The sequence below is a fragment of the Pieris brassicae genome, chromosome 8 (genome assembly GCF_905147105.1).
Source record: "Pieris brassicae chromosome 8, ilPieBrab1.1, whole genome shotgun sequence".
NCBI lineage: Eukaryota > Metazoa > Arthropoda > Insecta > Lepidoptera > Pieridae > Pieris > Pieris brassicae.
In genome coordinates, this window is record NC_059672.1 from 4,394,428 (window position 1) to 4,414,484 (window position 20,057).

The 20,057-nt window shown below is 33.3% G+C and overlaps 1 protein-coding gene across 2 annotated transcripts; it reads right to left on the bottom strand.

Annotated features, from left to right (window-relative positions):
* Positions 1-2,119: 2,119 nt before the first annotated feature.
* On the bottom strand, positions 2,120-19,940 carry LOC123713088 (sialin-like). 2 transcript variants are annotated; one of them, XM_045666588.1, is made up of 7 exons: positions 19,562-19,940; positions 9,915-10,044; positions 8,800-8,890; positions 6,378-6,614; positions 4,419-4,724; positions 3,769-4,290; positions 2,120-3,427 (listed from the first exon to the last, which is right to left on the bottom strand). In XM_045666588.1, the coding sequence occupies exons 1-7, from the start codon at positions 19,587-19,589 to the stop codon at positions 3,209-3,211; spliced, it is 1,533 nt and encodes a 510-aa protein (XP_045522544.1). In that variant the 5' UTR covers positions 19,590-19,940; the 3' UTR covers positions 2,120-3,208. The 2 variants fall into 2 exon arrangements, with proteins under 2 accessions (XP_045522544.1, XP_045522543.1); XM_045666587.1 differs by lacking the exon at positions 19,562-19,940 and adding an exon at positions 10,549-10,614.
* Between the last annotated feature and the right edge of the window lie 117 nt (positions 19,941-20,057).

Genomic DNA, 20,057 nt, shown 5'->3' on the forward strand with positions numbered 1-20,057 from the left:
CTTTTTCGTTCCCTTCAAAAACCTGCTTAAAATGAATGTTTTTTTTCTTTCTATAGAATTTTTACGGCAAAGGGACAGGAGGCTCATCTGATGATAAGTGATATAGATACTCTCAATGCCAGAGGACTCGAGAGTTCGTTGCCGCCCTTTAAATAATTGGTACGCTCTTTTCTTGAAGGACCCCAAGTTAAATTGGTGTTGGTGAGCGGCAAAAACGCTCAGTTGTGAAACGACGCACGTTGAGATGATACGGGTGGAAGTTCGTATTCTGCCTTGACGTTCAATGATGAAACTAAAGTTAATGTGGAAGAAGGAAGGTGCTGCTATGACCTAAAGGAAGGATGCACGACCAGTCCAACCACTGACTGTCCCGAATGAGCCAGGGGCTAAGGTCGAGACGTGCTAAGCGGTCGGAATAACTTTGTTAGCGCTTTCTGGTGAGTTGCAGCCGTTGGTGCTACAATAAGTTTTTAGTATTAAACGGAAGACCGAAAGAAACATAAAGATACTGCAATTAGGCATATTGATTATAATATATTACTTAATTAAATCAATATCAATAACGATGATAGATTACAAATGTAATTATTTACGCTTGACAAGTTCAGGGATCCCCGTGGCAAGGTGCGCATAAATCGAGTTCCAACATACATAATTTATTTATACCAACAAGAACTAAGAAGAAAAATCTAGAATCTGTGGGCTTGACAATAGGTGCGTACGCCACAAACATAATACCTACATTTTGATTCCGATTTAATTATTTTAACCTTTTGTATTGTACTTCTAAATATGTATTATTTCTACTCCATTATTGATTGTATTTGTATAACTGTTGTTTCTAATAATTAATTTGAATTAGATACCACGTTGCACGTAAGCAGTGTTGGCCAGCAGCTTGAGCGTGCAAGACAGAAGAATGACCTATTTGTCTATGAAATAAAAAGGATATAATGTGAGACCAAGACTTAGGGTTGTAGTGCTACCGGATTATCTAGGGGCAAGGCAGTGTGTCCGCTAAGTCGAGCAAAAATAATGGGACGGCCGTACGAAAACGCCGTTTTCACGAAACTGTTCATTTTTGAACCCTACAAAGTTATACGACGTCGTCGTGGATAAAATTAGAAGCCCAACTTTCAGTAACCAAGAAGGCATTGTATTATTACAGTATATAACGTAACACAGAAGGTCCCTTGCGTAGGGACTAAATAAATTAATCGACTCGGTTCTCACACTTTATAACGTAGAAGAACTGAGTTGCGAGACTGGGTTCTTTTACAAGTTATGTTTTTGATGGCATTATTATTGCTACCACATTATTGTCACGTTAAACAAACTAATTTTAAACAAATTTTGTAAGTTTTAAGGTCTTTTTTTGGCGAAATATCGAAACTAGACAAAAAAAACGCAGTGATCGCAATCGGCAAATTCTTACAATTGGACGTTAGCGAACGGCGATATCATAAAAAGTAGCTAAAAATACACAATAGACAACCATTTTTTTATAAATTATCTTAACATTCTGCAAATCACCGCGGAAACGACATACGATGAATTATATAATTTTCCACCAAAGTGCGCTGTAAAAATGATTACCATTGTTTATAAATCTACGACAAACTTAAATTGCGTCTAGTAAAATAGATTTACGTTCGTTCTTTCAGAGACGTTCGTCCTTAGACAAATCAAAGTTATTGTGAAGAGTGAGGTATAAATATCATAGATTAGGTAATTAAGTATAGGTATTAAGTAAACCTGTACTATAAACTCGCATTCGAGAATCACATTCTCGTTTCTAATTCTCAACTCCGAAGCATGCCCTTCAATATAATTTTACATACCATAACATTACCTACTACATTGTTTAGATATTTTGTAATTGCTTCATTTTGTTCCATTATTTATGTCTAAGTAATATATATTATGTAATTTTGCACATCTTGCGCTCACATTATTTATGCGTAGTTTAATTTTTTTCTTACAGTTATTGCCTTAAAGGTCCGAAAGCTATAAGGCCTCATTTCTTTTTATTAAATTATTTTATTGTACCTATAGTTTTATTTATTTATTCCCTGTACTTTTCATTGATATCTAGCAAACAAAGCAAAACATCTAAAAGTATTTTCCAATGTTTTATTTGGTACATCACAGCTCTCAATATCTGACTTATAAATTAATTCTTAAATAAAACAGAAATTAACATACATAACGTTTGCTGTAAATAATTAAGGATACACGAGCAATATGTTAAACAGATGATAAGACATTGCCTGTATTTTAAAATCACATTATAATTTTCATCAATGAAACGTTCTCAAGAAATAGCAACTTTTTAAATTATATGTCGATTACATTTTTTTAGTTTCTACGATTTCTATCATATTGTATCCTATTTTAGCGGTCAAAAATATTAGATCCTTATATAAATATTACTCCATTAAAATAATTTTTCGACCAGTTTTAACTATAATAGTTTTTAAATCGGGAACAATGTTTATAGACTGTAAATAAATAGTAATTATATTGTTAATTATTACGTATCAAAATTTGGAAGAAAATACACTTTACCACGTTGTCTCGGCGTTAGGTGCTCAAAATAGCGTCAAAAAAATTCAAAATCATAAAACACCATTTAATGGGTATAGTATATTTTCTTAATTACTAGTTTTACATGACCAACAGAAATATAAATACATATTTTATTAACTTAGTAGCAATATTAAATAGACAAAAGAATTGATTATAATCGCTCAAACTGCTCCCAGTGTCGATTTAAAAAGGGGCCCTAGACAAATATATCTTGCGGTAGACGTAGCCTGCTAACGAGTGGATCGAGTTAGAAAATGAGCATTTGACTAAACTCTGCCCGTAAACACAATGAATGATAGAATAACATTTGCATTTTTTAATCTCTCTGTTGGTAAATATTTTTCTAAGTTGTCTGTCTTCTTATGTTGTTGTATTAACTAAATTTTTATTACATTTTGCAAGTCTCACACTCTGGCACTTCATAATTCTCGCAATTTTTGAAGCTAAAGGGAGACACAAAGACGCTGTTTAATTTGGTTTATACCAAATGTTAGAAGTTAATGTCTGAAATTGTTATTATATCAAAGTATTGAAGATACTACAGTTGTATATTGCGTTTCGCAAAATATCTGTCTGAAGCCCCAGTCATAAAACACCTAAAACAAATGTCAAACAATATCTACGCGCGGGTGACGCTTAATGAGGTTTCTTTTGAGTCTTTGATATTGCCATTTTTTGTATCACCCATGTCGTTGAGGTTCTCAGTCTTTTTGTCCTCATCGGCAATAAAGTTCCACGATTGTATGTTGCCCGTTCCGAAGAGTATAAAAAATATCGCAGCTACTATGTATACTGAAGCACCGATGAAGAATACGGGACGCCACTGTTCGAAGGTGTTCTGGAAACAATTTGAAATTGTCTAATACTTTGTGTGAAGTAATCTTTGTAAAGATCAAGGAAAAAATGATTTGCTGCAATAAATACACCTAAACAACAAAGACGCTATATCTATCAAGAGAATAATGAATCATTATTTGTAATTGTCTAAAGTAATTAGCTAAACCTAATTTGTCATAGGCAACATCTTCTATTTTAATATCTAAACCACCTAACAAAATTTATAATCACAGTACAAGAGCTCTAGTAAGCTATGCGTATGAGCAATGAATGCAATACTTTACGATTTCTTTTATAAATAATCTTATTATTCGTGAAAAAATTAGGTGACAGTCAACTCACCCCATTCCTCGTGAAATACGCTGTGATCATAGGAGTAAAGAATCCAGCTGTACTCCCGATAGCGTTTGCAATGCCATACAGAGTTCCGGCATAATTCGGTGCTAAATCTTGATGATTCTGAAGATTCGTCAAGGTCGCTGCCCCATTTAAGCCCATTGACATAGTTATTAAAATCACAGACAACGTTGTTGAACAACCAGTATATACCATGAGAACTAGTAGAACTCCTGGTAGTATATGCGAAAATAGACAGAAGAATTTCCTTATAGTTGTAGTTGTCATCATTTTCCTTGCTAATATACAGTCTCCCAAAGACCCAAATACAGTAGCCAACAGCATTCTTGCGAGATATGGAAGCGCTGATATAACACCTGCTGCTTGCAGTTCGAAATTCAGAACGCTCGACACAAATTTCGGCCCCACAGTCATAACGAAATACAGTCCCCAAACGTTTCCATAGTGTAGTATAATCATTGCTAAGAATGGAAATGATGTGCAGATCTTCTTGAAAGGTGGTAAACCCTGAAAACAAAAATTATCCTTTAGCACGTATATTAAATAATCGCGTTTCTAAGATCGCAAACAGGAAGGATAAACAAAACCATTTTTGTATGTGATTGTAAAGCTAATTAAACGTGTGAATATCTTACTTTGGATTTCTTGATTTTGTCTCCAAGAGCGTCCATAATATATTTTTTTTCATCGCTGGATATTCTGGGGTGTTCATTTGGAGTGTCTGCGACCAGGTACCACCAGAAACCGCACCATATGAAACTCAGAGCAGCAGGGACGTAAAAGGCAGATGCCCAACCAAATTTTTCCATTAATGGCCCTGTGAGAGACCATGTTGCGACAATTCCCAAGGTCCCACCCATCATCGCACTCACAAACTTCCCCTTTTCCGCTGGGGGCGCCCATTGTGCCACTAAAGCGTGGAGAGCAGGATATGTGAAACCCTAAAAAGTTTAATACTATTTACACGGTAATTAGTAAAAGCAAACATTATAACAATAGCCATAAAACTCTATACTTTAGTGTCTTTCCTCAAATGTCAGGATCATTCTTTATAAATATATGCCTATGACCTGTATGCATTAAAGTACTATAGTAGTATGTATATATACTTCTCAAAATAGACTCTATAAAGGCCGGCAATGCACTTGCGAGCCTTCTGGCAATGTGAGTGTCCATGGGCGAGTACTTATTCCTTCGGCGGTATCACTTAACGTCAGGTAAGCGTCCTGTCCGTTTGCCTCCTATTACATAAATAAAATCTAACACAAAAATATAGTCTTAATTCACACCCTAAGTTCCTATTTTTTTAAATTAGTTATAAGACCCCTACATCTCTCCTTTCCTAAAAAGAGACTTTATTTACTTAAAAGGCTTGGTGTCTCGCGCCGAGCCCGGGCGACAACACGGGCGGCGCGGTGGTGGCCGGCGCACCCACGTTACCTCTTGTGTTATTTATCTTGGTGACATATGTCTGATATTAACTAGACTAAAACGAACTGTTTATCATAAAAAAATGGTCCAGTTCCTGCATGGTTTTAAACAAATACCTCTACAGATAAGATTCAGTATGTCTCATACATACGAGAGACATTGCGCCTTAAGTCTGCTGTGAATCTCACCTTTAGTATTTAGGTTATATTGACATGGTGAACATCATATTTATATATATATATATATAGTATTTAATGTGAAATATAGCGTGTCAAATCGACTAAATTTTTTTTCATTTGTTCATTTGACAAATTTCCATTTGTCACAATTTACAGTCTCACGTGGATGTTAAAACAAATAATTTTGTACATATAAGTACCTATGTCAGTTTACGTATAACACATGTTATGTGTAAATGATGACAAATTACAGTTCACAAAAGAATATGAAAAAAGTGTTTCTTTAAACAATTATTGTTCAAGGCCTTAACTTAAATTTGGTATTGAAATTAATTTGTTTTAGAAACAAAATCGACTTTAAAATGTTTCACAATGTTCTGTAACTTCTAAACCTCGTTACAAATTCTGGAATAAGTACTCGATTTGGCTTATCAATCTAAGAACTTCTCTATTAAGGACTGTATACAGTGTACAATCTCATTAAAAGCAATTATATGTTTCATTGTAAGTTTGGCATGCTGCTTATTAGTTACTTTAATTGTTACCATCAGAGAACCAAATAGTCTCGACCAGCTGGTAATGGTAGGGAGGAGTGATGGTAAAAGTCGGGATCGATCGCCTACCGGTTGGTTTCACCAGGTAAAGACAACATCCCTAATCCACTGAGAAAAGCTGATGAAAGAGTGGTGTGGAGGTAGCGAGTCGATGTACCGCTTACCGTTTTTCAAGATAAGAACGACCTTCAACAATGAACTTTGCAAAGAAGAAGAGAGGCATTTTTATAATTACAATTTTGATATTACGACTTTTAATATTGTAGTATTTAGTACAATACTATAATATATATAAAGTGTAAACTCTATATAGCGACACTGAAGAGAGTGAGTAATTTATAGCGTTCTAGAGAGTTGTCGTTAAATGGTTTTCTATATAAAAAATCACACTCTATTAGAGTTCTATTAAAGCCATTATTAAAATACTTACCCCAGCACTACCAAGGAAGAAACGTATGACAACTAAAGCGGTGTAACTCAATCTAGCAGCGGCTGGACTCAACGCAGTGAGGACCCCACTGACCAACACGGTCACAAGGACCACATATCTTGGACCCCATCGTTCCGCTGCCATTCCACCCACGAGGGATGTAAAAGGATAGCACCAGAAATAAGCCCCAATAATAGTGCCTTGCTGGTCCATCGTCCAGTTGAATGTTTCTTTGCTCTAAAATTTAAAACTTTTATATGTTTGGCAAAGCCATTTTAAATTTTCCCTTTTACAGTTTCACAAAGCTTATCCAAAATTTTGCAATACTTATAATTTATATTTCTCGCTTGATACTCAAAATAGTTCTAAAAAAATATGTTAGCCGATAAAGCATGCTGTTTGACTGTTGAAGGTCAATTAGTTTTTATTGTTTATTTTAAGCTGTATGATTTTATTGTAATACCCGTAAAGCTTTTTAAATAAAATAGTTTCACTAAACTTAAATAACGAGGTTTGTTAGTAAAATTGTTATAGTACTCCATTGTATACTATTAAAAAACAAGGTTGTTTAATATAATCTCATTTTTTTTGGATTACAGAAAATACTCTTAAAATATAATGGCTCCCGGCAAAGTAATTGAATGTTTGTGTTGTGTTAGTGGCTTAGGCGACTCTCAACCCAGAGGTCGTGCGTTCAAATCACTGTTGTGTACCAATGGATTTCTCTTTGTACTTTCTCAAGTGAGAATCATAGTGAGAAAAGCGGCATGTCTTATAGAAATCTTAACTTCGTTTTAGGCACAGAAGACTGTCTAAAAAAATTACAAAATAAATGCGATCTGAGGCCAACCCCCACATTGGTAAGCGCTATTATATTTCTACATATTGTTATTTAAAAAGGATCTAGGCAATTTCCTATGAATATAGCGGGGGATTTACCTCACTCAGATAATCCCCAAGTTAACCGATGAAAAACAGTTGAACACCTTTTTATGTACATATTTGTCTATGGCCAATTATTAAACAAACAACAATCGTTATACCAATATGTTAAAGGTTAAGCGTTGATCTTATAACTGATGACAAGATAAGCTAAACAAAAAATCCCCTATTTTTAGAATTCAAATTTTTTTCGGGATTCGCACTAATGTCATCTTGCGTATGATGCATTATGCAATCTTTGATGCATTTTTATACACTTTATTTTATTATTACCCTTGATTTACGATGTTTGAACTATTTCAAAGGACAAGGTTACTACGTAAATAAATTTAAAGTTAAATACAGAGCTCGATGTTAATATTGAGTTGTATCGCGTAAATTGATTGCGTAAAAGAAATTCTTTGACACAATAACATGGAAAATGGGTTTCGTTATTAGATAACATCATGGACACTGACCAATCATTACAGTCGCTTATTAAGTATGTAGTATTTTTTTTAATAAAAAAAACCAGTGGCGCTACAACCCTTTTAGGTCTAGGCTTCAGATTTCTATATCTGTTTAGTGATCATTGGTTTTCTCTAATAGGAATATTACTGGGATGTTTTCCTTCATCGTATAAGCGAGTGTTAAATGCGCACACAGAAAGTCCTTTGGTGCACAACGCAGAACGATCCTACGATCTCAGGGATGAGAATCGCAAAAGCAAGTAAAGTCGCTGCTCACAAGTTTTTTAAAAATTAAGAAACAAGCTTAATAGTGAACACAAACTTCATAAAAACCAACATGAATTGTCAACTTTAGGACATACGTACTCAAAGTTATCAGGTAAGTGCGGCAACGTCGCACCATGCACTATCCGGTGTACAAAATTAATATACAGAAATAAATTAGAAAATAATTATATTCCGAGAACTATTCCATTAAATTTAGCATAGTCAATATAATTAGGAAGAACTAATTTGATATTTGTGTAGTTTACTGTAATCTTGAACATATTAACAGAAATGTTTGCTAAGTGCGACAACGTCGCATCGTTGTCCCATGTCTGATTGTATAGAATTTAGAAAATAATTGTCGTGTAGTATTGTTTATAATTGATTAAGATTCGGACTATACAATATTATTAAAAATTATTTACTTATGTGGTAGCCATTAAGCCCTAACCTAATAATCTTCTTTAATGAGACTTTTCCGTTTGTTTGTATTTATAATATATTATGATAACCGAAAATGTACAAAATCGCCCAAATAAACAATAATTTGGTAGAGGTATTGATTGTTCAGAATTATTAGAAATTATTTCGCGTTTAAAAAATATTTTGCTTCGTTTGAACTAATTTACACACCGATTTTTTAAGCACTGATTGGAAATTGACGATATGTTTGTTCTTCAAGCCTAAGCCTGATCTGTTTTTAATGAGTTTTAAGCTATGTCCAGATAATTTTTAATTCTTTGTAATATTATTCTTAACATTACCTGTGCTCGTAAATTTTTAGCGTCCTCCGTTGTAATATTAGCGTTAAATGTTTCATTTGCAGCTCTTAAAGAAGCACACTGCGACCTCTTTCTGAAAAAAAAAGGAACTGTCACTATAATGACATTTCAATCAATTGAAAATTGACATAAAACATCCGAAATGTGGGCCTTTCAGGAATATAAAAAGTTTTTAAATGGTAAAGGGCATTTTTAAATTTCGTTATTTTATTTAATTTGACTTTGATTTGTATGTAATTTACCTAATATTTTTTACAGAATTGTCTTTGATATACTAAGTTATTATATATTATCATTTACAATTATAAAACAATTATTATGACATACGCGAAAGCCCGTAAGAAAACGAATAGGCGTATATAATTGATTATTATATTACGTTCTAGTTTATATATATTCTAGTAAGATTTTTAAACGGTCCCATCTCAACGTTGTTTGCAAACACATAATGACCAATGGCTCTGCAACCTTTTATCTTGGCTTTCATTTTGTTTTTTTCTAATAGGCCACTAGGTAAGGTACCAAGGTCAATAACAGTTAATTCTTCATACTGTGAAAAAGCCTATTATGCTTATAAATATACTATTTAAAAAGTGAGTTTTATGGGTTCCTTGCGCCTAATTAAAGAAACCATTTTGCTGTATTTATGGATATAGATAAACATATACAACCTCATCAACTTTCGCGTTTATAACGTAGGGCTATTAGTTTTAGAATGTTGTTTATAAACGGTTAACGCTTCCAACATACATAGCCAAGGGTTTATTTTTCTGGCAAAACTTTGTGGATTTATTGGGCCCTCATGACTTAACGAAATAATGCGGAAAGCCTGATAAAAAGAAAACGATGACGTAGTAAGCCATGAGGAACCGTTTTAAAAAAAATGCGTGAAGTCACGCTGTGTGACGTCACCGTCCGGAGGCACCCGTCAGGTTTTTGCGGGTGGGAATTAAGTTACAATCATTGCAAGAGCAAAGGATATGTAAAAGCATTTCCTAAGGTTAGAAAACTATTAGATTAATTAGCTCTCTATTTCAATACCGTTAATACCGGCGCATACGTCTATTGTTTGCCTTCAAGCGGAATTGAATACTTACGAAGCGGACGATTGCGCAGGCTCAGGAACCATTGCTATTAGATTCAGACTTATGTTTACTCTTAACATGTAGATCACCCAGCAACTTGTGAATATCATCAGCCATAAATTCAGCCTCACGGGTATAACGTCTGAAAACAAAAGAACAGTGCTGTATATGTGACACTCATCTACTCTAGGGAATACATTTTTAAACAGTTGTTCCTGTCTACGTCTGAGCTCACGTTTCTCGAAACTAAAGTTGTTTTTATCGAAAATAAATGGGAATAAAAAAGTCTTAGATAATGCGCGTATGATTAAGTATTTTCTATTGTATTTGTTCATATTTCGTACGTATGTATGATGTAAATAAACAAATAAATAATATGACGCTTCGAATGTGTATTTGAAATTCAAGACGTAGTAAATTCGTTAATGTCGAAGATGGGTTTCATGGTTTTTATCTCATATCCGTTGAGTTGCGAGGTCCTGGGTGCCATAAACGTTAACATTCAAAAGAATGAAAAAGCAAATGTTAACCTATTAAGAAGGATACCGTCTAAATGTTCGAACTAGACTTATTATATACAAATAAGAACTATAGTTAAATAAAGGTCGTACAAATCTAACCACAAAGTTTACCACATAATACTAACTGCAACACATAGATCGATGTTTCCCATCAAGTCTCATTGTGATTCATGATAAAAATTATGAATTATCAATGAATATATAGAAAAAATAATAATATTTCACGCAGTAATATTTGAAAGTGACATTTTACATGAATTGCCAAAATATATACGAATAGAGTAAATTGTCTACGTATACGATACCATAGCATAAAAATTTACGATTCCTTTTGTACTTTTATCGTTATTTTGTTACGTTCGTACCGTTACGTATCGTACGTAATCATATTATTATTTTCGGCCATTTTCCTCCAAATCGACCGAAATGCAAACGTCTTTGTCCTATAATTGATGGTCTCGGTACTGTTGTAGTGTTGTTTATAATATCTATTTTCGAAGTTCCAATTAACATTTTACTTTTATTCTCTCTTTTGAAATATCCATTTACGGTTTCTCTTACGTTGTGCCTAAGAGATGCGCTGTTAACCGGCGCCATATCATCCCTTTTGATTGGACAGCTAGACTCCACTGCATATACTTTTATTAGTATGAGCATACTTCTTTGTAATTATTTACTTTATATTCATATAGATGCAAAATGCAAAAACACGAGCAATCGTTCAAATATAGACGTAACTGTCTTATTCATAAACGTATTAATACATAAATGTCACTTTTATTTATTTTCAGGGAGAAATTAATAAGCACAACAGTGAACTGAGTCTGCCAATCTACTGACTGGATTATTTTTATGTTGGGATATATATATCGCTGTTGGTCTGAAGGGCAATGTTAGCTTAGCTGAGGCTGTTTGGTGAGCATAGCTCTGCCTGGCTTCAGTATCGAATCTTGTATATTTATTTAGCCCTTGGTAAAACTTCAATAGCGCGTTTCAGTTTACTCCATGGTTCTGATTGTAGATGTCGCTACAAAACTTCCGTATATATTTGAGGTTAATAGTTTGAGGGTTTTAGAATTGACCATGAATATACATATAAACATCTACACGAGAATGGCATTTTAAATCATTGAGAAGAATATTGTTTATTCACTTAACTTTTAACAGTGCAAATCTTCAGATTTTTCATAGCAAAAAATGAAAACAATGAGAATTTAATAGCCGTTAATTGTCCAAATCTATTCAGATTTTGAAGGAACTAAATAAACAATGGATTTTGTATTTTTTTGCATTTATATTAAAAACGATAAAAATCCAGTGTCAAAAGTTTTAACTTCCTATTTTATCTCTCTCTTGTGCTTCCAAATACTGAAGGTCGGCATACATTCTCCAAAATGTATAACCTACCTAATCTTTTTTTAGTATCCATCTGTGCAGAGTAGAAGGTTCGATCCCCGGCTGTGCATCAATGGACTTTCTATCTACGCATATAACATTCGCTCGAATGGCGAATGAAAGCATCGTGAGGAAAGTTGCCTTAGACCCAAAAAGTCGCCGGCGTATGTCAAGCACGAAAGGCTGACCACATTTGCCTATGATAGATTGAAACATACTGAAACATACTCCACGCCACTATTTTTATCCATCTTTACTTAACACACTCGGTGAAAATTTGACATACATTTTGGGAGTCAGTTAGCACAGGTAGTATATATAAAAAGAATAACATCTTGACACTTGACATTTAAATAAAAAGTTCAAAATTTGAGTCAATAAATTAATTCTAACAGTTTGGAGTTGAAGACGTGAATCTAAAGCAAAATAAAAGACCAAATAACATCCAGGGCAAGATATACCTAAAGTATTATTCTCACATATTTTATTTATTATTGTGTAACGAAACAAAGATAAAAAATGCATAAGTGAAACTGGTTAATTTTTAATTTTAAATTAATACTATTTTAAAATACGCAAGACATCATTACAGTATTTTTTGATAAATTATACAAAACCTATAAATTATCTAATATATAACTATGAGCAGGATAAGAAATTACAAATGTAATTAACGGTTAAAGAGTGTAAGTGGCGCAAAGAGGTCAAGGAAGGACAATTATAATAATAACGAGAAATCACGACCTTAAACAAAACCTGGACCAGCAGATAAATTATTAAAGATTTTTTGGCATCAACCGTTTAATTTCGTCAATAGTCTACTTTATCAAGGCCTCTTCTTGGTCCGACCGCTCTATCGAACTGAAGTTCGTAATTTTGCTGTTGGCCGGAAGTGCTTTGACAGCTCCGCCGGGTCTGTTTTGGAAGAACACGACGGAAGCTCACTGGAGTAAACGAAGTAAGCTGTAAGCTACGCTTACGGTGAAGGCGGTTTTTTCCCCTAATCTGATTCGGCTTTGCCACGGGTGGATTTAATTCCGGTCCAGACCTGATATAACGGGGCCCCCAAAGTGCCTTTTTCGTCAGGCAGGCTAAGGCCGTACCGACCAGTACCTATATTTATAGCAACAAGAGTTTGTGAACAATAAGTCTCGTCATATTTTGTGTAATAATCTCGCGACCGAACCCGAATTGAACACAGAGACGAAAGGCAGTCGTAGGAACGAGCATCAAGTAATTAACATTGATAGTCTTTAAGTTCAAAAGTACATTTAATAATAATAATCATAACTATGGAATCGCTATTACTATGGACTATCAAACAGTCGAACATTTACAAATCTAGTAATATTGGGAAACCCAAAAACTAATTTGACATTGAAGTTGTTAAATTATGACCTGTTTGATTAATGATAACGACAGACGACGGATTTGCGTTGACATATATACGTTATTAAAATACGCATATAATTTCACTCTAACGATATAACGGCTCCTATTTTTCGATAAAACCGTTAAGCCGGATCTTAGGACTTGTATTTTTACATATTATTAATGTTAGCTTTAAACTAGTTTTTAAGCCACTAAAACTGACCTAAAATACAATTCATCAAAAATAAACATGTACCTATTATTATTGTCCACGGTTTACGGGAGTACCTAAACCGACTTCCTAATTGATATAATCGCAATTTATGAAATGATTTAAATATCTCGACTTGCTTTACTGCATATTAAGTCCTTAGGGTCCTTCAAGAAAGGCGTACCAATTCTTTAAAAACCGTTTGGCAATGTGAGTGTCCATGGGTGGCTATCACTTAACATCAGATGAGCCTCCTGCCCGTTTGCCTCCTATTACATTTAAAAACATCAGAATTATTTGATATTATTACACATGTACGATATGCCATTTATATAATAAATTCATTAAAGGAGTTATATTTAAACAGAACTATTTAATCTAACTGGAAACATTTCAGCCTTCAGGCTTTGCCAACACAAGGGCTATTGAAATATAATTCGAATGTCATGGCGTATTATTTCGTGGCCTCCACAAAGATCACATCCGTATAACATAATGATTATATTATTGATATGTACTGACAAGAATAGTTAAAAACGGCTTATTTCGGTATAAAACGGAATATAATTCTAACATTTTGTAATATAATATAGCGTATTTAAAAATATTGATGAAACAATGGAAGAAAGTCCGCGATTATTTCTATAGAAACATCGATTATATCTAGCAATTATGACTGGTAAATAATTTGGATATAGAAACAAGCCCTGAAAGATTCATGATGTTACTGTATTTGGTACATGTTACGAGGATTTTTTTATCACTGTTGATAAGGTTTGTGAAAGAAATCGCTTGTAAGCGATGATGATTCAGAATTATTTAGATTTATTAAAAACGAAGCTTTAATTAAATATAGTTTAATTGCATCTAAATCGTCAATGAAATAGATGGGCAGAGGGTCTGGCGCAAGAGCAAGAGATGGAGCAGGTTAGCCCAAATATTTGTTTGCAAAATAATATTAATAATTGTTTTTCTCACCAATTATTTATTATATCGTTGGTAACTAACGGTCAGAAGGCTTTGTTTATTATGTATAACATCTAACTATAATTTTAATTATATAAATTCTTTTTTATTGTATAAAAATAATAATAACCCAGTCACGTTATAAACCCATGGCCTCAAACTTGTTCATTGAATGTTTTTTTTATTATCAGACTTACGTCCTGACGTCGATTTTGGAGCTAAGACCGGTTTCCTTACGATATATTTACCGTATATTATTGAGGCTCTTAAGACTCGCCTACTAAGCTAGCATTATGCCAAAAGCCCACTCTTCAAGCGGTAGAAACATATTTCTTTCAATTAACAGGTATTTGAAGCTTATTTTATTTAGACCAATAGTTAACCGTCATTATTTTGGGATTGTACACAAAACGTCATCAATCATGCAAAACCGTAATTAAAAAAGTACAAATTAAACTTCATCTTTTTGTTTATGTCTGCCGTATAAATAATAATGTAAAACCACTCAGATCGTTTAAGATAAAAATCCTATAAAATCACGTTTGAGAACTGCAATTGAAATTCTTTTATCGTTGAAACTCAACGTTCGTGCCAAACAACCAGTTGATAACGAGAAATAGGTTTCCTATTTCTAACAACGTTTAGACAAGAATGCATGTTCGGTGGAAATATTTGTATTTTCATACTGTTTAGGTATTTTGTGACTCGGCATTAGACCGAAAATCGATGGCTACGACCAAGAGTTGTAGCTTTTTATGGCTACATATGGGTATAATTTAAAAAAAATGGCGTTACGTTTTTAGGTCCGGGCCTGAGATTTCATGATCAATTGTTAATCTAATAGGCAAGCCTTCTCTGCCTGACACACACCGTTGACTTTTTAGGTCTAAGGCAACCCGTTTTCCTTCACCGTTCGAGCGAATGTCAAATGCGAACATAGAAAGAAAGTCCTTTGGAAAGAAAGTACACAGCCCGTGATCGAACCTACGACCTCAGGAATAAGAGTCGCACGCTGTAGCCACTAGGCCAACACTGCTCTATGGGTATAATTTGGTTTTGTTATTAAATTTTCTTGGATTTGAAGTTGTTGTTGTTGAAGGAGTTTGAAGTTTGACTTCTCAGAATTTATTAATATAACTTGAAAGTTACTTTTCAGCAACCAGTTAGTGTAATACTAGCACATCAAGTTGATAACTATTTTAAATTTAGAGTCAAAATTTTGGAATAATAGAGCAATATAGTCCTATAATTATTAAAGAAATTGTGGTTAATAATTAAACTACGGACACTGATCTCTTGTTTCTAATTAAACCTTGTATCCAACTTTTGTTAAACGCCTGAATTAGGGTGTAATACAGTGAAATCTTGATAACTCGAACGTCAAGACAACGGCAACATAACAAGAACTTCGAGATACGTAAGATTTAAATGCTGAAATTCCAACTTACAGAGGCGCGCTTTGTATTTTTGGATTTGTCGAGTCGAATTTGAATAACAATTTAACTTAAATTTTGAAGTATATATTTTTTTATGAATCTATTCCTTCATTGGACCTGTACTAGACAAAAACAATATATTAGCAGCCAAAATCCCGAACATTAATTTTGGATTTTATCGCTATTATTTCAGGAAATTCCAAGTAGACATTATATTTTACTAACTACGACTTATAGTCCCTTTTTGAAATTCGAGTTATAGAATACAAATATGTATCATCAATACTTCGTAGGGAAATAATATTTTGTTCGAGTTACAAAGTCTAAATAATTTGAGATACCTCGTATTTAGGGGTACAGAGGAAGGGAATGGCAGTTTTTTCGACTTACTGAGAACTAAACGAGGTTCGAGTTATCAAGATTCCACTGTATTAAAAATATGTTGAAGCAAACTATTTTACAAATAAAGGAAAGGTGTATTTTCTAAACAAGGGAATGTTTGATTGCTTTCACTGATTGTCTGTCGTATAAACATTGAAAGAATGTTTTTGAAACTCGAGCACTAAGAATTGTACGTATTATACGCACACACACCCATCACATACGCATACTTAATAATTATACGACTTTTGCTTATTAACTTCGACTCGACTTTTGTAAGACTTACTACATTTTCTTTAAAGAAAATGCTGAAATAAAATATCGACGAACTTACCTATGTCTGCCAGTGTTATATTTTAATTAACTACATAGTTTATCATTAATTACAAGGACTTGTCGAAATATTCATGAGTATTATCTAGGAAAAACAGAAAGTATTTTACTCTATATAACTATTTCATTTGCTAGTTTTTTTTTTATATTTATTAATTAATTCATTTTCTACAGATTATGTTACAATCTATCTATTCTAAAATACATGTCAATTAGGGTAAACATAAATGTTACAAATGTTTTTTTAAATAATACATATTTTTTACTACATTAAAAAAAACACCGAATAAGTAAGGCAGTAAGAAGTTGGCTTTACAAGTTAACAATTATTATCTTTAAGATAATTTGTTTTATATTTTAGATGCTAAGCAAAGGTAGGTACTTGAAGCTGTCTAGTATCGAAAGAGGTTATTGTTCAATGTGTAATTTTTTTACTTTTAATAACTTGCTTGTACGGTAAGGAACCATCGCGAGGAAACCAGAATGTCTAAAATCCAAAAATCAAGGTGTGTCAGACAGAAGGTTGATCACCTAATTGTCTATGAAATAGAAATGCTCAAAAGAGATGTAATACGAGCCCAAGACAACTGGATTATTATTACGAGGAGCGAACTTTTTTAGATTTTTTTAGTTATCTTTATGTTATATTACTTATGTAACATTTAAGAAAATTAAGTATATTTATAAATATTTATCTTATAGCAAAAAGGGCCGAATTAGTCTAGCTATTCAAAGGGAGAACGTATCTTCAGAACTTTGCCTAAAGGAACTCCTTTTAATAATATGTTTTAGTAATTATTTTATAATTTTTAAGGTTTAATTTTAGGTCCATTGTTCTAGTAGATATTTACCTCTTAAATTTACAAAGAAATACATATTTATATTATCTTATGCAGCATGATATAAGCATAATCCATTTATCGGCCATATTTTTTGTTAGTAACACTGTCCTTCCGTCGCGTGATTTATAGAAAGCGAGCGTTCAACAAATATGGTGACTATAAGATAATTATACATTTATGATAATTGTGTTTTAATTTGTGTTTGGTTCAGTTACCTTTAAAGAAAACATAGAGCGGTGTTGGCCTAGTGGCTTCAGCGAGCGACTCTCGTCCCTGAGGACGTAGCTTCGATCCCCGGCTGTGTACCAATGGACTTTCTGGCTATGTGCGCATATAACATTCGCTCGGATGTTGAAGTAAAACACCGTTAATCCTTGGTTTAGACCCAAAAATGCCGTGTCAGGCACAGAAGGCTGATCGCCACTAATTTATTTTTTATTCGAAACATAATTAAAAACAAAGGAAAAGTGAAATAAACCGTAGATAAAAGAAAAATTGTTACGTGCGTGATAAAGCGATTCGACGCGTTCTTTAAACGCGAATATTTTACAACGTTATAACAATTCAGTACAATACACACTAATAATGTAAATATATATAAATTGTTTACATATGATTCAACATATAAATAAGAACGAGCTAATATCTTGAGTCAGGGTATGCCTTTCGGGTGGACTAACAGGAAGGGGTCGAGGTAAAATAAATGCCATCAAAAACATAACAACAAAACCTCGCAAGTCAGTTCTATCAAGGCGGTTATTCAGTCTGTAATAAAGGGGGATTCTGTCTTAAGTTATTACGTAATTAGTTAACCTAACAATATCTTGTAGTGACGATACAATATTTTTTTATTATAGATAAATAGATTTACTAACAATAACGATTGAAAAACAATTTGTTAGGCACAGTACACTATAAGCGAAAGTGAATCTGCAATCTTTGACTCGTGTCTATGGATATCAGGACCTCTTTAAAATTTACTACACATGTGGGTCACATGTCGAAATCAAGATACCGAATTTGCATTTTCCAGCGTAGAGAGCGTAATAAAACTGGCTAGTTTATTTGGTAGTATTATAAGTACAAGAATCTATAAGCTTATGTTATTCTATTTAATTATATAAATATACATTTATTTTTGTAGGTCCATCCCAGAACAAGGTCCTATCTCCTACCCCCTTTGTAGTGCAGCGGCGGTTTTTGGGGTAAAACTCATGCCGTTGAGATCCCGTTAGAAAGCGAGAGCGACCCCAAAGCATAACTAACGTGGCTTTATAGGAACCCGGTGTTATGAAGGTATTGCTCACCCAGTCTCTTAATAGCGTGCTACATGGCAAGGTCTATAAATCGTTATTAAATTATTTCTTTAATAAATATCTGTTTCGCACACATAATGAACCTCTACAAATTTCACAAATAATATATATAGCTTCATCACTTTGATGACACTTTAAGAATTTTAGTTTTTATTATTTTATTTAAAACCACGAGTGAAAGCATTAATAAAATATATCTTAGAAGCTAGTTCAGCCATAAATAAGGTCTACTTTGTCTTTGGCATCATAAAATTCTATTTTTAAATAACCAACCGGATTGGTTAGGCTAGATTTGAATGTAACAAGTATTATAATTTTATACAAATATTCGCGAAAGGCAAGCTCGTTCGCGGTATAGGAACCCAGGGAAAACATATTACCCAGGGATTACCTATGGAAATTGCTATTATTTGTTAATCTACGGTTGGTTGAATCAGCAACACATAGAGAATCAGAAAGACCCTTTGTGTGCCCTAATGGTAAACATTTTACGAACGAAATCAACGTAAATTAAAATAATGTAAGCATTATCATTTCCCTGGGTAACGTAACCAGGATACTTCAGTATCACGCCTTTAACTATGCTGTGGTAGTTTAAAGTATTTTTTTGATAAGAGTGCGTCGTTAAAAGTGTAATACATTTACTTTTAATTAACTAAAATTTAAAAGTTACTAATTAAGTCGTAATGTAAACGTTGGGTTAGAATAAAAATTACCATACTTTCCCTAGTTAAATCTTATTAATTTTAAGTATTTAAGTAGTTTATAAAATCGTAGTTAAATTAAAAACTAAATTCACAAAGTTTATAAAAGATTTTAATAATCGTTTAAATGTAGGTATAATTAGTGTGGGTATTTGAATATAAAAACAAATTAAAAAAACTCACCAAAAAGTTTAATATTAATCACTGCCATTTTTGATATTTTCACTGTAATAATATAATAACTGAAATATCACTTCATGCTGTGACAATATTATTGTCAAGTGTACAGCAAGGCGCGCGGATAGTTTGAGAGTGCACGTTTATATGTGATGCGCGGGCGCTGTTTACAGCTAGTTCAAACTTAAGCCTGCGAAACGGACGTAATTTTGTCAACAAACTTGAAAAAAAGCAACAGATTTACATTGCTTCCGTGTTAGTTGTTTGATAATGGACAAGTCTATTTCGTAAAGATTATATCGTGTAAGTCACGTAATGGGACTGACACCTTTATGCATCTGGTTAACTTTTTTTACAAACGCTATTAGGTGATTCAGCCTCCTGTGCAATAATCTAAAATCCAATAAAATCGTTTAATTTTGAATCTAAAATGTGCCGGTGTTTTCACGATATTTTCCTTCACAATCAATTACCTACGCGTAATAACCGTATAAACATATTG